Source organism: Lachancea lanzarotensis, scaffold LALA0S11, assembly GCF_000938715.1.
Source record: "Lachancea lanzarotensis genome assembly LALA0, scaffold LALA0S11, whole genome shotgun sequence".
Taxonomy (NCBI): domain Eukaryota; kingdom Fungi; phylum Ascomycota; class Saccharomycetes; order Saccharomycetales; family Saccharomycetaceae; genus Lachancea; species Lachancea lanzarotensis.
Genome location: NW_019212889.1, coordinates 81,446 through 95,542, shown reverse-complemented (window position 1 = coordinate 95,542; position 14,097 = coordinate 81,446). Strand labels below are relative to the sequence as shown.

General features: G+C 45.1%; 6 protein-coding genes across 6 annotated transcripts; 3 read left to right on the top strand and 3 right to left on the bottom strand.

The window, feature by feature from the left end:
* Window positions 1-227: 227 nt before the first annotated feature.
* Window positions 228-1,991, top strand: LALA0_S11e01266g (LALA0S11e01266g1_1; the record flags this gene model as incomplete). Its single annotated transcript, XM_022775139.1, has 1 exon — window positions 228-1,991. The coding sequence occupies one exon, from the start codon at window positions 228-230 to the stop codon at window positions 1,989-1,991; it is 1,764 nt and encodes a 587-aa protein (XP_022630520.1).
* Window positions 1,992-3,320: 1,329 nt separating this feature from the next.
* Window positions 3,321-3,908, top strand: LALA0_S11e01244g (LALA0S11e01244g1_1; the record flags this gene model as incomplete). The annotated part of the gene is made up of 1 exon (XM_022775138.1): window positions 3,321-3,908. The coding sequence occupies one exon, from the start codon at window positions 3,321-3,323 to the stop codon at window positions 3,906-3,908; it is 588 nt and encodes a 195-aa protein (XP_022630519.1).
* A 32-nt stretch (window positions 3,909-3,940) lies between these two features.
* Window positions 3,941-5,647, bottom strand: FUS1 (LALA0S11e01222g1_1; the record flags this gene model as incomplete). Its single annotated transcript, XM_022775137.1, has 1 exon — window positions 3,941-5,647. The coding sequence occupies one exon, from the start codon at window positions 5,645-5,647 to the stop codon at window positions 3,941-3,943; it is 1,707 nt and encodes a 568-aa protein (XP_022630518.1).
* Window positions 5,648-8,672: 3,025 nt separating this feature from the next.
* On the top strand, window positions 8,673-9,560 carry LALA0_S11e01200g (LALA0S11e01200g1_1; the record flags this gene model as incomplete). Its single annotated transcript, XM_022775136.1, has 1 exon — window positions 8,673-9,560. One exon carries the CDS (start codon window positions 8,673-8,675, stop codon window positions 9,558-9,560), a length of 888 nt encoding a protein of 295 aa, XP_022630517.1.
* A 273-nt stretch (window positions 9,561-9,833) lies between these two features.
* On the bottom strand, window positions 9,834-12,263 carry HIS4 (LALA0S11e01178g1_1; the record flags this gene model as incomplete). Its single annotated transcript, XM_022775135.1, has 1 exon — window positions 9,834-12,263. One exon carries the CDS (start codon window positions 12,261-12,263, stop codon window positions 9,834-9,836), a length of 2,430 nt encoding a protein of 809 aa, XP_022630516.1.
* Window positions 12,264-12,577: 314 nt separating this feature from the next.
* Window positions 12,578-13,927, bottom strand: BIK1 (LALA0S11e01156g1_1; the record flags this gene model as incomplete). Its single annotated transcript, XM_022775134.1, has 1 exon — window positions 12,578-13,927. One exon carries the CDS (start codon window positions 13,925-13,927, stop codon window positions 12,578-12,580), a length of 1,350 nt encoding a protein of 449 aa, XP_022630515.1.
* Between the last annotated feature and the right edge of the window lie 170 nt (window positions 13,928-14,097).

Genomic DNA, 14,097 nt, shown 5'->3' with positions numbered 1-14,097 from the left:
GGAGAAATCTCTGTTTGATCAACGTTTCGCTCTTTGTAATTTGAGAAAATGCGAAATCCGATGCCGATGTGCCGTCAATTTTACAAAATATTGGGGGCGCGAAACTAATCGGGGAAACTTTCGATATTCGATTTCTGCGCCTATATGAAGCGGGTGTTTTCAAGAGTCTTTCTGAAAAAGTCTTTGGAACTCACCTCAACTCTCCCAGCGAAGGAAACCCGAACGATATGTCAGGTGTTAACAAGCTTGAAATCGGCGCGGCTGCCAATAGTGAAGAGAAGCTGTCACTGCCGGAAAGCCAGTACGAAATTTCGGACAATCAGCCTAGAACCACGTTCCAGCGCTTCAAGAGATCTTTCAAGAGAGCAGATGAATCAGGCAACGGCCTCGACAAGGAATACGGGGTAGACGCCGACCAACCTCCGCAAAACAACTTGAAAAAGACTATAAAATCCAGACATGTGGTGATGATATCACTCGGCACGGGGATAGGTACCGGTATGCTGGTGGGTAACGGTAAAGCTCTCCACAACGGTGGTCCCGCAGGTTTGGCGATTGGATACGCCATTATGGGATCGTGTCTGTATTGCATTATCCAAGCGGCCGGCGAGCTGGCTGTGGTGTACAGTTCGCTCTCGGGCAACTTCAACGCCTATCCATCCATCCTGGTGGAACGAGCATTTGGTTTTTCTGTTGCGTGGGTTTACTGTCTGCAATGGCTGTGTGTTTTCCCGCTTGAACTGGTTACGGCATCGATCACCATCAAATACTGGACCACATCGGTCAACCCAGACATCTTCGTGGCTGTCTTCTACGTGCTCATCATCCTGGTCAACTTATTTGGAGCCAGAGGGTATGCAGAAGCGGAGTTTTTCTTTAACGTTTGCAAAGTGCTTATGATAACTGGGTTTTTCATTTTGGGGATTATCGTCAATTGTGGTGGAGCTGGAAATTCCGGCTACATTGGGGCCAAATACTGGCACGATCCAGGCAGCTTTTACGGAACGAAACCAATCCATCATTTCAAGGGTATTATTGCCACAATGGTAACTGCTGCATTTGCTTTTGGTGCTACCGAGTTTATTGCTCTGACAGCTGCCGAGCAATCAAACCCAAGACGTGCTATTCCCTCTGCTGCGAAAAAAGTCTTGTACAGAATTGTGCTTATTTTCTTGGTTCCGATCATATTGGTAGGTTTTCTGGTTCCATTCACTTCTGATGAATTAATGGGTTCTGGAGGATCTGCAACCCATGCTTCTCCCTATGTCATTGCAATCTCGTCTCATGGTATCAGGATTGTTCCGCATTTTATTAATGCTGTCATTTTGTTGTCTGTTCTTTCGGTTGGTAACTCCGCGTTTTACTCGAGCTCACGCTTATTACTGTCTCTAGCGCATCAGAACTACGCTCCTAAATGGCTAGATTATGTTGATCGCGAGGGTAGACCTATCAGGGCAATGGTGATTTCTACGATTTTTGGATTGATTTCATTTGTTGCAGCTTCTCCAAAGGAAGAGACAGTGTTTACGTGGCTATTAGCCATCTCAGGATTATCACAGCTGTTCACTTGGATATCAATTTGCATCTCTCACGTCAGATTCAGAAAAGCGCTGCGAGTTCAAGGTAGATCCCTGGGAGAACTCGGTTACAAGTCGCAGACTGGCTTGGCGGGTTCATACTACGCTACCTTCATCATGGTTTGTGTGTTGATTGGTCAATTTTGGGTGGCCATTGCACCCATCGACTCATCCAAATTGGACGCTAACAATTTCTTCGAAAACTACCTAGCGTTACCTATCTTGGTGGTGCTGTACTTCGGTTACAAGCTGTGGACAAGAGATTGGAAACTTTTCATTAGAGCCAGCGACATTGATTTGAAAGTTGGCCGCAAGGTTTTCGATGAAGATCTCGTGAAGCAGGAGGACGCCGAATACCAGGAATATATTCGCAATTCTGGATGGCTTAGAAGAGTTGGAAACTTTTGGTGCTAGAAAAGAAGTTGAGGGTACGCCTACAGAAGAAGACACAAAAGTGGGCAAGCATAGACACGACAGTTTCGGTTAAGTATTCGAATTTCGCAAGCAAGCAACTTGTGCCAGAGGTGCGCTTTTGTTGATTTCCATAATCGCAAATACACCTTTTTGAGGGTGAAACAAAGTAAAGGAGTAACGGTTCGTCAAATGAAGCCTTTAAAGAGCAGTCATTCATGTATTTTATAATGATAACGACGGTAGTATTTTATGAACTGGGAAATGTCACTGATGTACAATTAATTAGCCAACACTTGGCTGGGTCTGAAGGCTCACTGTTAGCCATTATAACTTGTTTACGAGAACGAATATTGATCTCTCGAGTTCGATGAAATGTGTTGAAGGGTTTGAATAGCTTTCACAACAGTAACGGAAGCGGATTTTGTCGTAGATCGACCTATCTTAAAGCGCTGAAGAGCTATCACAAAAGAATCACTTTTCTACATTCTGTCGCGACCAGAGATCACGTGACGACAATTGTTGTTAGTTGGTCGAGTCCTAGATAAAAGTTGGGAAAGCAGAGGACAGTGTCGTTAAGTCCCGAGAATGAGGTGAGCCACTACTTTTGTTTAAGTCCGTTCAACGGAGGTCCAATCCTTTCGACTTCTAACCCAATGGAAGAATTCAAAAAACAATGCGTAAAAGGTATCAGATTTCAAATACTCCTATCTTCTTTCTCAAACAAAAAGGCTGCACATTCTGAAGAGTCTGACAGCCACAAAACTTCCGTTTGAGCTCTCCACTATCACATCTATTTGAGTATGTCTCACACACACACACACACTCTCTCTCTACCGTCGTTAAACGTGACATCTAGATTATCATACTTTTAAGTAATTGCATGTTTTCGCCATGCCTTCAAGCCTGATTACGAATTTATCCACCAAATATCCATTTTAAACCCATCTTAACTAATTAGTGTTATTTGTAACATCCGCATATCTCCTTTCCGGCATCCATGTTCTTTGAGGCTAAGTATCCTCCACTATCAAGCGAGAATTGTCTCGAGGAAATCACGTGTTTTATGTTAACTCGATTGTCTCAGCGTTTCTCTCAATGTTACTAAACTTTTACTCATTATGACAAAAGATAGCATTAGTAACTCGTGACGGATATACACAGTGGCAGCGACACAGTCTTTGAAGGTCTTGATAGAGGACCAATGTCTTGGCTCAACAGGTATAAATGGTGAGCGGCTGCGTTAGAATATGCTCCAAAAGCGAAGGTAAATTTCATTTCAATACACCGTAATCAACTCAACCTAAGTGTTTGGACGCTTAACCCATTATCATGTCATCTAAAGCTGCTTCATTCGTGGAAGCGATCGCTTCTCGCCGTACAATTTATTCTCTAAAGCCCGTCTTACCGGAGAAGGTCGAATTGAAGGAGGTTCAACAAATAGTGCAAGATATTATCAAACACACCCCCACATGCTTCAACTCGCAGGGAAACCGCGCATTAGCTTTATCTGGCGAAAGCCACAAGCGCGTTTGGGACCATGTGTACCAAACTCTTCCGCTAGAGAAATTCAAAGCCAAACCACTTGCCGCAAGAGACGATGCGGTTGGAACCGTCGTATTCCTCGTGAAAGACTCCAAGACCAAGGAATTGCAGGAAAGGTTTCCTATCCGAGCAGACATTTTCCCAGAGTTGATTGCTCATTCGTCGGGATCGGCCCAATTGTCAACTTGGACTGCTCTCGAACTACTGGGGTTTGGGGCTAATCTGCAACACTTCAACGACTTGATCCTGCAAGCACTCCCCAAGGACGTCATAGAGGATGACTGGTCCGTTCAAGGCCAGCTAGTTTTCGGTCTGCCTGCAGCAGCTGCTGGAGAAAAGGCTTTTGACGAAAATGAAGTGCCACTACTTGTATAGTTGCAATTCATACGCGGAATAGGATTCCTGCTCTACGAATCAGTTTTCAATATTTTCAAACAAACACCAGGTACAATGCCCCGGAATTCATTTAGATAAAATTTGCCATCAATGTTAGAGCGCTCAGGTCCTTCGTTGTCGTTCAAAGGACGGCCGTCTGACTTGCACTTTTCAACCAGGCACCAGCCATCAGTGTGTCGTGCTAGTAAACGCACATGTTCGTGACGTCGGATGGATATTTCATCAGATAGCTTGTGCTCGTAGTTGCGAACGACATGATGTATTTCGTGCAATTCTACCTCGGAATCACACGACACATGGTTTATCTCGTTGCCTTCGGGAGCTTTCGAACTTGGTCTCATATTTTCTGAAGCTTGCCGAGACTTTGGCGTCAAAGGCAAAGGTTTATGCAAATCTAACCTTTCCGAATAATGTGTCAGCTCCTTATTAAAGGCCTTCAGTTTTCCGTCATTCTCAAGCACTTTTTTGCCACAATCACTGCTTTTGGGAGGTGCTTGTAGAATCTCTAGCGGTTGCAATAACATCCTTCTATCTGTGTCAGACCTGTCAATTATTTGCGCTTTAATGACACTCCTGGGACCGGCCAGCTTTGAGTAAGGGTTCAATTTTGATATTTCTTCTGACTTTAGGTACCTAGTTTCTCTATCGTTTGATTCATGGCTTTCCTGCTTCTTCGAGTACTTGAGTGATGAGGATCTGAAGACGAGAGGATCAAGTTGACTTTTAACGTAGGATTCCTTGAAAATGGGGGAACGTCCTGAACTCAAAATGGGAGATTTTTCATCAGTGAGAAAACTTTCAACACGGTTTTTGGATACTCTGGATAGTATATTGAGTTGTTTGAGCTTGACGGTAGAAGACTTAAGCGGCTGTTTGACTTGGTCTTGTAAATAGGTTGATTTGGTGAGAAACCATCTTGACAAGGGTGATTCATAAGTCCAAGTTCCAGCTGCAAGTAAATTCGGCCGTTCATTATCGGTATCTGGTGATGAATTGGGCATGGCAGATGCGATAGATTGTATACGGGGTGGTCTGGAGTACAACATTGTATTAATTTGATTAGAGCTGTAACTTTTGTTCACCGGAAACGCTACCTTTTGAGGAGTTTGGACATGTAAAGGTGTGGGATTGGAAGTGATCTTGTACTTGATAGTAGCGGAGCCTTCATGTAAAGAATCGAAAGATCGCGTCCCTGATTTTTCGTCGTAAGGATGTTGGAATGGATCAGTGTGGTAGCTAGGCACCGGATTGAATAGACGGGTCCATATTCTAGATTCACGACGTGGCGCCGGCGCTGTTGATTTTGCAAATGAAGGTGTAGATGGATACCGATCGTGCGTTTTTTTGCGTATCCACAGGTAGAAGACGATGAAACAAAATCCTAGACAAAAAATACCCAACGGCAAACCTATGGCTAGAGCGACTACTGACGAAGAAGCATTTTGGCCTTCAGAAACCTTGTCAATCAAAGCACGGCTTGTAGAGCTCGGCTGGAGAAGACTGGAAAATGTTTGTAGCGTATTGGTGGAAGTCATGAGCTGTAAAAGTGTTGCAGTGGACATGGTATTAATCGAAGACGAGGATTGGGCACGATTGAGTACCGAATTGGTGCTAACCGCAACGGTAGAAGTGGCAAATGGTTTGATTTGGCTGGGCGAAAACAGAAGATCGACATATACACTTTCAACAACTGTGGGCATTGTGATGGTGTTGGTCATCGCGGCAGCGTGGCGAGAGAGATGCAATCTCGGTGGTTGATGGTATTTGAATGAAAAGTTGCATTGAAGTGATACATGGAACTGAGTGTGATACAACTCGAAGGTGATACACCAAACTCAGAGGTGATACATCTTTGAAGTATCTGTTTCAGGTTCAAACAATAGGGTTTCAAGTTTAACACCGGAGTTTCAAGTGTCAGAGGCGTAAGAAACGATCACAAGTTGGTCAGTGGATGGTGAATAGTGTCAAGAGCGTGTCAAGAGCGTCTTGGAGTTGTTCCAGGGCGTTGCCAGTCCTCTTTCTCAATCCAACAACTAGCAGTTGTAAAGTGAGTAGAAGCTGCGTGATGTGTGTATGGGTGCTCGCATGCTGAAAAATGAATATCTAGGGTGAATCAAGATCGTAAGGTGTTATACTAGGCTGAGACAACGTTACCGCTCGTTGTGCTGAAATATATCTGCATATTCAAGTTGTAGAAGAGGAGTCAAAAAACACATCGAGCAACTTTTATTTCAGCCTAATATTCAAGATGCTAGTGGTAGAGCTTAAACGACATCGCCAGAATCCGAGTGTTTTGAGAGAGCTTTCGTCGAATTTGGAGACTGTTTTGAGAGTTCTCGCCAGAATTCGAGAGTTTTTTCAAAGAGTGACCAGTCTCCTTCAACCTCTACTAACGACACATGTTGACATGATTAGAGCGCTTCTTTTTTGAACATATGCAGTTTGTGGGTTGCATTGTCGACACTGGATGCGAATTCCAGTACGAATTAAAACGGATCAAAGTGGTCTATCCAGGTACTTTCAAAATCCACATGTCTATTTAGTCACTCAGACCATCTGGTGTAACGACGATTTGGACTCTTAGGAGTAAAATCGCGAGTTTCCGAGTTGAATGACGAGTACAACCGCCAAGAGAGCTATTCAACTTCGGCGGTAACATGTGGACAACTTTCCACCTTTTTTCTTGTATACAAAGCAGCTGGTAGATTTTCCGGTTCTGTAATCTATCAAATGCTAATATCAAATTGAAGAATTTCAACGAAGTGGGCTCTGAAGCTACTGGCCCTGCTTATAAGGAAGATGATTATAATGAGTTGAACGGTAGTCTAGCAAAAAAACAATGTGTCCTAACCTTTAGGAAAGCTTGGCTGTTGCCTACAGGAAGAGAGCTACGGGGCTGCTCACATCCTGCAGCCTAGTCGCAAGCTCAATCGGCTTAGCGCAGCTTTCGATGAATCCTGCAGAAACGAAATTTTGGAGCTGACCTGAGCAGTATGTAACGAGTTGTTGAAAACAGGTTTCGGACGCTGTCTAAGAGTACGAATTTATCAACTGCTGATGTGAAAAAATGCTTTTCCATCAACAAGAGAGTTCTGGAAGACGAATTCGTGGTAAATTTGAGAATCCATCTCCATACATAGAATACGACAGGTTTTGTCTCTAGTCACGCAAAAGGTGAGTACACTCGTAATCTAGTTCTACCACGAGTACATCACTGCGCACGAACGCGTACCCGGGAGCCATTATTTTTTTTTTCTTCTTCCCATGTGAGAACAAGATCTTTTCAATTTCAGTACTTGTAGCTGCGAGTTCAAGCCATTGAGATTGAGACACTTTCATCCATCGTGCTTTTTAAACAATTTTGGCATAGAGAATGTAACATGGGTTTCTACATCTGGTTTCTACATTTGCTTCCTACATTTGGTTTCTACACCTGGTTTCTACACCCGACCATGCTTCTAGTTACCCTTCCTCCCCTCAAGAGCCTTTCCGAGGTTCCCAACCGGATCGGTCTTTGGCGTTTGCTAAATTCGCGTCCTCCTCCTTCCTTTGCTGTTTCGAGTTTTACGACTCCGCGTACCAAATGACGATCGGCGTGCATATAATGCCACCGGCTAATAGATGCCAAGCCTGATACGACACGCCCAGCAATGAAAGGAATTAATTATATTATTACATCACTCCCTCTCACATAGGCACTAAACTCTAAACAGGCTTGCCGATCGCTTCAGTTTTCAACAAAACAATCCTCCATACTACGTTTGTTATGCGGACGCCGTTGATGGAAAATATCCCTGGCATTCGCGCATTTGCCGAGGAAATGAAGAATGAATGTGTCTTCGCGAGCCGGATCTTGACGGCTCTTGCAGATCCTCCAAAGTAATAATCGTGTTTATGGCTGCTAAAATATAATGGGCTGGCGTGTGGTATTTGTCTTGTTGAGCAATGGTATGGTGATATCATCTACGAAAAACACTACTTCGCATAAACCCACACACCACACCCACCCACGTTTCGCGCTTGGTTCTTAACGCCGTGTTATTTTTGCGCGGTATTCGTCATCCGCTTCTAACAAGCCAAAAATACCAGCTTTTTCTTTGTGTACATAGGCTGACATAAAAAGATGCATGCAGGTGCATGCAGTAATATGCATGCCTCAATATACATAATGCATCATGCACAGCGCCAAAATCTCAAATTCCTCTCGCACCACAACAACACACATGTTTTCATGCACACTCGCGGATCAAGCAGGATTTGCAATGCATGTATATTACCACAAAGCCTTAAAGGGAACAAACGCGTCAATAAAGACAAGAATGCCAGCCCACCCGGCCGGTGCGCGAAAAAAAACAACAAAGGCCCTGGGTTTGTGTGTGCACTGTATTGTTGGAGACACCAGGAGGACGACTAATCAGATTTCCAAGCTGGTACGAAGCAACACCAGAGGGGAAGTGGGAAAGTGGGAAGCGGGAAAGGAAGAAACAAGTATATAAGGACCAAGTCCAAGACAAAAGATCCCACCGGCGTTAGTGTCCCGCACGATATAGACGTTTTATACAGTTTTGGTACCAGGAACTTGTCGTTGTTGTTTGTCAATAATATACCAGTGGTTCAGTACACAGATCAATCTCGCGCTCGCGTCTTTTTGACATAGTACACACGTTCGCTATAATTATAATAATAAAGTAACCCGGATTTTATTTCCCCGCCCAGACACCCAGACACCCAAAATTCAGAAAAATGAAATTTTTGTCACTTTCTGTTTTCGCGTCGCTCGCAGCCTCGATCGCCGCTCAAACTACCACAACGGATGATTTCACCGCTACCGCAGTGCAAATCACCTTCACCAAGACCCCAACGGGAGGTGTGTCTTCCTCGGTGACCCCCAGCGCTTCGGCTTCGGCTTCGGCTTCGGCTTCCGCTTCGTCGTCGGGTTCGTTCACCTTGCCCAGCTCTTCCGCTCCTGGTTCCTCCTCGGCCCTATACCCCAACTCGACCGTCCCAAGAACCTCGTCTCTCGCCTCCAGCAGAGCTGCCGTTTCCACTGTCACAAACTCCGAGACCCCTTTCACACCTTCGTCGTCCAGCCAGGCCTCTGCCGCAACCACCTTGGACGCCGCCGTTGCTACTTCCATTCTAAACCAACACAACGCCAAGAGAAGTCTCCACGTGGACACCCCAGACCTAGCATGGGATGATGAATTGTCTGCTTTTGCCTACGAATACGCCAACTCCCTAAAAAACACGGCCCAGGACCCTTGCTCCGGAATCTTGGTCCACTCCAGTAACAGACAAAACCAAGGTGAAAACATCGCTTTCGGCACTACTTCCGACCCAGACGTTTTGGTCGACTACTGGTACGACGAAATCAAATCCTACGACTACAACGACGTGACCGGTATCGAACACGACGGCGAAGAAGTGGGCCATTTCACTCAGCTAGTCTGGGCCTCGTCTTCTAACGTTGGTTGTGCTGTGTTGCAATGTGACACCGAGGCCACCTACGGTCAGAACTCCATCTACTTGATCTGTGAGTATTCGCCTGCCGGTAACGTCTACGACGCTACCCCAGGACAAGACGAATTCTCTTTCTTCAAGTCGAATGTCTTGCCTCTCAAGTCCACTTGAACTCACCCAACAGGATTCAGTTGTGTTCAAGTTTATGGTTTTTAGATTTTTCTGCTACTTCTAGCAAGCTAGGTTTTATATCTCAGGTAGATTAACGTTCTTTTGTAATTTTACGAACTTAGATATTTCTATTTATTTGATTTCAACATCATAGATGAACTTGAGCTCTTTCTTTAATTCTGTAATGGACATCATCACGACCAGCTATCATCACTATATAAGTCGAGATGCTGTAGTTTAATTTTACAGCGTACGCAACTTTGATTCCTTCAATCACTGAAAGTTTTCAGGAAGCTGTCCCAGTTTTTGCATTCTGATCTTGATGGCATTGCGGTGTGCGTCCAAACCTTCTACTTTGGCCACCGTCATCACAGCACGGCCGATATTTTCAAGACCTTCTGGAGTAACGCTTTGAGCAGTGATGAACTTTTGGAAAGTTCCTGTGTTGACACCACTGTATTGTCTGGCATAACCGTAAGTGGGTAAAGTGTGATTGGTCCCACTAGAGTAATCTCCGCACGATTCTGGAGTGTACGCACCGACAAACACACTGCCTGCGTTGAAAACCAGAGGAACATAATCAGCAGCATCCTTGATTTGCAAAATCAAGTGTTCGGGCGCATAGTCGTTAGACATGTCGAAGGCCTCCTCATAAGAGTCGCACAAAACTGCAGAACTGTGGGCGATACACTTGCGAACAATATCTACACGAGGTAGCTTCAATGCCTGTTCGTGTAACGCGTTTTGTATCTCCGCAATCTTCTGTTCACTCAACGAAACACCAACCAGTATAACCTGAGAATCGATCCCGTGTTCTGCCTGTGAAAGCAAATCGGATGCAACAAAATCTGCATCAGCGTGCTCATCGGCAACTACCAGAACTTCACTAGGGCCAGCTGGCATGTCAATAGAACATAACGCTTGTGTATCGTTTTGGACATACATCTTAGCTGCGGTCACAAATTGGTTACCAGGTCCCAATATTTTATCAACTTTAGGAATGGTTTCGGTACCGTAGGCCATTGCAGCGACGGCTTGAGCACCTCCCGCTAGAACGATCTTTGACGCACCGACTTTCTGCGCCACGTAAACGACCTCTGGAGACACTCTACCATCTGACTTGCGTGGAGGTGATGCAAACACGATTTCCTTACATTGAGCAACACGGGCTGGAACACCCAGCATCAACGCCGTACTAGGTAGGACAGCAGTACCACCGGGAATGTAAAGACCAACTTTCTCAATAGGACGTGGGAAACGGGAACACAGAACACCTGGTTGGGTTTCGACTTGCAAGACTTCTTTCTGCAATTGAGCGTCGTGGAATTTGCGCACATTCTCAATTGAAAGATCTAGAGCATCTCTCATTTCTTGAGTTAAGCCCTCTAGGTACTCTTCAGGGAAAGGAGCTTCCAAAACAGGATTCTCAAGCTTCACACCGTCAAATTTGTTGGTAAATTCAATCAAAGCTTTGTTGCCTTCAGATTTAACCTTCTCCACAATAGGATTTACCAAATGCATGATCTCTGAAGTCCTCTGGATTGGTCTTTCCAGAGCGGCTTCAACACCTTTCTTGTCCTTTCCAGATACCACTGCGAGGTTGATAAGTCCTGATAGCGAAGATTCCGTTTCCTGAGCTGGTTGCGGTTTAGTCTCTTGCTTAATAAACTTAGCTTTAGCATCACCCTGTCTTCTGGTGACTTTCAGATGTTTGATGTGCAAATTTCTTTCAACGGCTTCCAATGAAACACCGCTGGCGACAAGTTTTACCATAGCGAAGTAAAACAAGTCAGCGGCTTCCCACGAAATTTCACTCTTCGTGTTGGCTTCAGTAAGTTCTTCCGCCTCTTCCTTTATTTTTGCAGTCAATAGGTCAGGATCATTGAACAGTCTGCGCGTGTAGGACTTTTCAGGAGCATTTTCAAATCTCTGACGCAGTAGTTGCTCCAGACCGACTAGGCCGCTTTGGAATTCACCGTAACATGATGCAGTATTCAAGTGGCAAAAATCTGACTTTTTACCCTCTTGCACAACAACGAACTTCAAGGCATCGCCGTCGCAGTCGAGTCGGATGTTGACCAGCTTTTGTGTGTTGCCAGAAGTGAGGCCTTTTTCCCATATCTCATTTCTGGACCTCGAGTAGTAAATACCAACTTGTTTCTGAATAGCCAACTTGATCGATTCTTCAGATGAGTAGACCAGCCCCAAACAGCGCTCGTAAGAGTCGACTACCAAAGTAGTATAAAGCTTGTCTGCACGGTCAGTCCGTAGGGTAGAGATTAACGATTGTGCCATTTGAGTTTCAGTAAGACTGCCAGCGTCGATAATCAAGTCTTTTTGGAAATCTTGAACTACTTCAAAACGACTAGCGTATGCCGATCCACTGTCTACGGCTACTCTTTCCTTTGGGATTCCTAGATCTTGCAAACGAGTTGCTTCTGTTTCGTTGGCAACAAACAAAACTGCGATACCGCTGTTCACAAAACTTATGATATCATTATCGCTGATCTGGTGGTCAGACTTCAGAAGACCACACACGAATTTGAAAGCCGTATTTTCTTCGACAAAAGCAGCAGCCTCTGCGATCTCGATCTGTGACAAATCGAGTAAAGCTTGGCCACTCAATGAAATAAAGGGTTTGACCTCTACCACACTTCTCAGATCTTTGCCATTGGTAAAGAAAGGTAAAATTGGGAAAACCATGCTTCTCAAACCTTGTCAGTGGAATTGATGCAGGTTAAAGTAAGAAAGTAAGATGGAGAAAATAAATTTTCAAAACCAAATGAAAATAGCGCTTTCAGCTCACTTTTCTAACGATAGGATATATCAAACCAGAGTAACAAACCTCGCCTTTTCTATCCTAAGTGTCGTCTCTTATTCGAGGCCTGGATTCCGAAGTTGAGTCAGAATATTGGTCATTTTGAATTCAATTATCATGAGATGAGCATATCGAAAAATTTGACTGGCGGGTGCGAGTACACGAGTACTCGGGTGCCTGGATGAACCAGAAGCCGAGTTTAGAAGAGCTGCTCGTTCTCGAAAGGACAATCGACACTGTTGTGGCCATCTCTTTCGCATAACGCGCACCATTTGTGACGTCCTGCAGCCCGGTCCGCTTTCTTGGGTACGTATAAAGGCAGAGAATCGGGTTCCGTCTTGGTGTCGGGTTCAGTATCCTGTTCTGTGTGATCGGATGCCATTGTTAACGCTGGTGTATTGGGTCTAGTGGAGGAGGAATCCAAAGTGTGGATCTTGGCATTCGCCGTGGCCAGCTGTAGTTTTAGTTTTTCGACCTGTGGATTGGGTTCTTGTGCGGCGACCAGACTGGACGCCTGTGATCGAGCCTGTTCTTTTTCAAGGGCAGCTTGAGTTTGCTCCTGATGTTGCAAAGATTCTTGCAGTTCTTGCGAAACGTACTTGTACTCTGAACTGAGGGACTCGACTTGCAGCTTCAGCTGATCGCGCTCTTTTTGCCACTTCACTGCCGCTCTATCCTGATCCGTTGTACGACCCTTGAGTTCCTCTATTTCCTCGCGCAACGCATCGTTTTCTCCTTGCAGCTCAGCTATGGTCGAGTCCGTCGGCAGCGAAGGTGGTTGAGGGGGAGCTACTTGGTGCTGCTCTAGCATTCGCCTTTCGTTCTCACGGATCTCAGTGTGAAGCTCTTCGACCACTGAGAGCAATTGCTCGTGTTCGGTTTCGAAATACTGTTTCTGTCTCGTTAGCGTTTCGCGTTCCTTTGCCAGTTGTGCTTCTAGTGTGACTATTTGAGACTCCATCCGCTGCAGCTTAGACTCGTAGTCGTCAATTGCCGGATGTATCTCTTCCAACACGAGCTGCTGATCGCTCAGCAATTTTTTACATTGTAGCAGCTCCTGTGTTTGCTGTTGCAGCCTAATCTCTAGACCACTGCTACGATTCATTTGGTTCATTTCCTTGGAGCTAGAGCTTCTTTGACGTCTTTCGTCGCCATCTACCTCCATAACATCTGAAAATGTAGTCGAACTGTGCCTTGAGCTACGTCGCATGGGGGTGGGTGATTTCGCAATGCTTCCGTCTACAGATCTAGTATCTCCTCCTGCATATGTTTCTCCGAAAGTCGTACGTCTCGAAACGCTCCCCGAGGAAACTGCATCTATGAGACCAGCCACTTTCTGGAGCTGGATGAAAAGCCCACTTTGAGTATATTCAGTCTCGAAATACCGTTTTCCTTGGAAACAACCGTCGTTTTTACCAATATTTGCAAGCAAGTCCACACCTACAAAAGTACCCGGTTTGCCCTCAACAGCACCCACATATTTGAGTTGACCACGTCCTACATTAGGAATGTGAATGAAGCATCCAATCTTTCGCTGGTAGCTGTCCATCTGGAGTTGCAATGAGTCAACGCATGGTGAGTTGAAATCGTCTTTTGAACTGACATCCAGTTCGTGATCTTAGAGATGAGATGAGATTGGATTGATCAGGTCATGTGACTACAGTCCGTGAAAATTATGATTACGTCATCATTATATCACTCGGGACGGAACACCCAAAT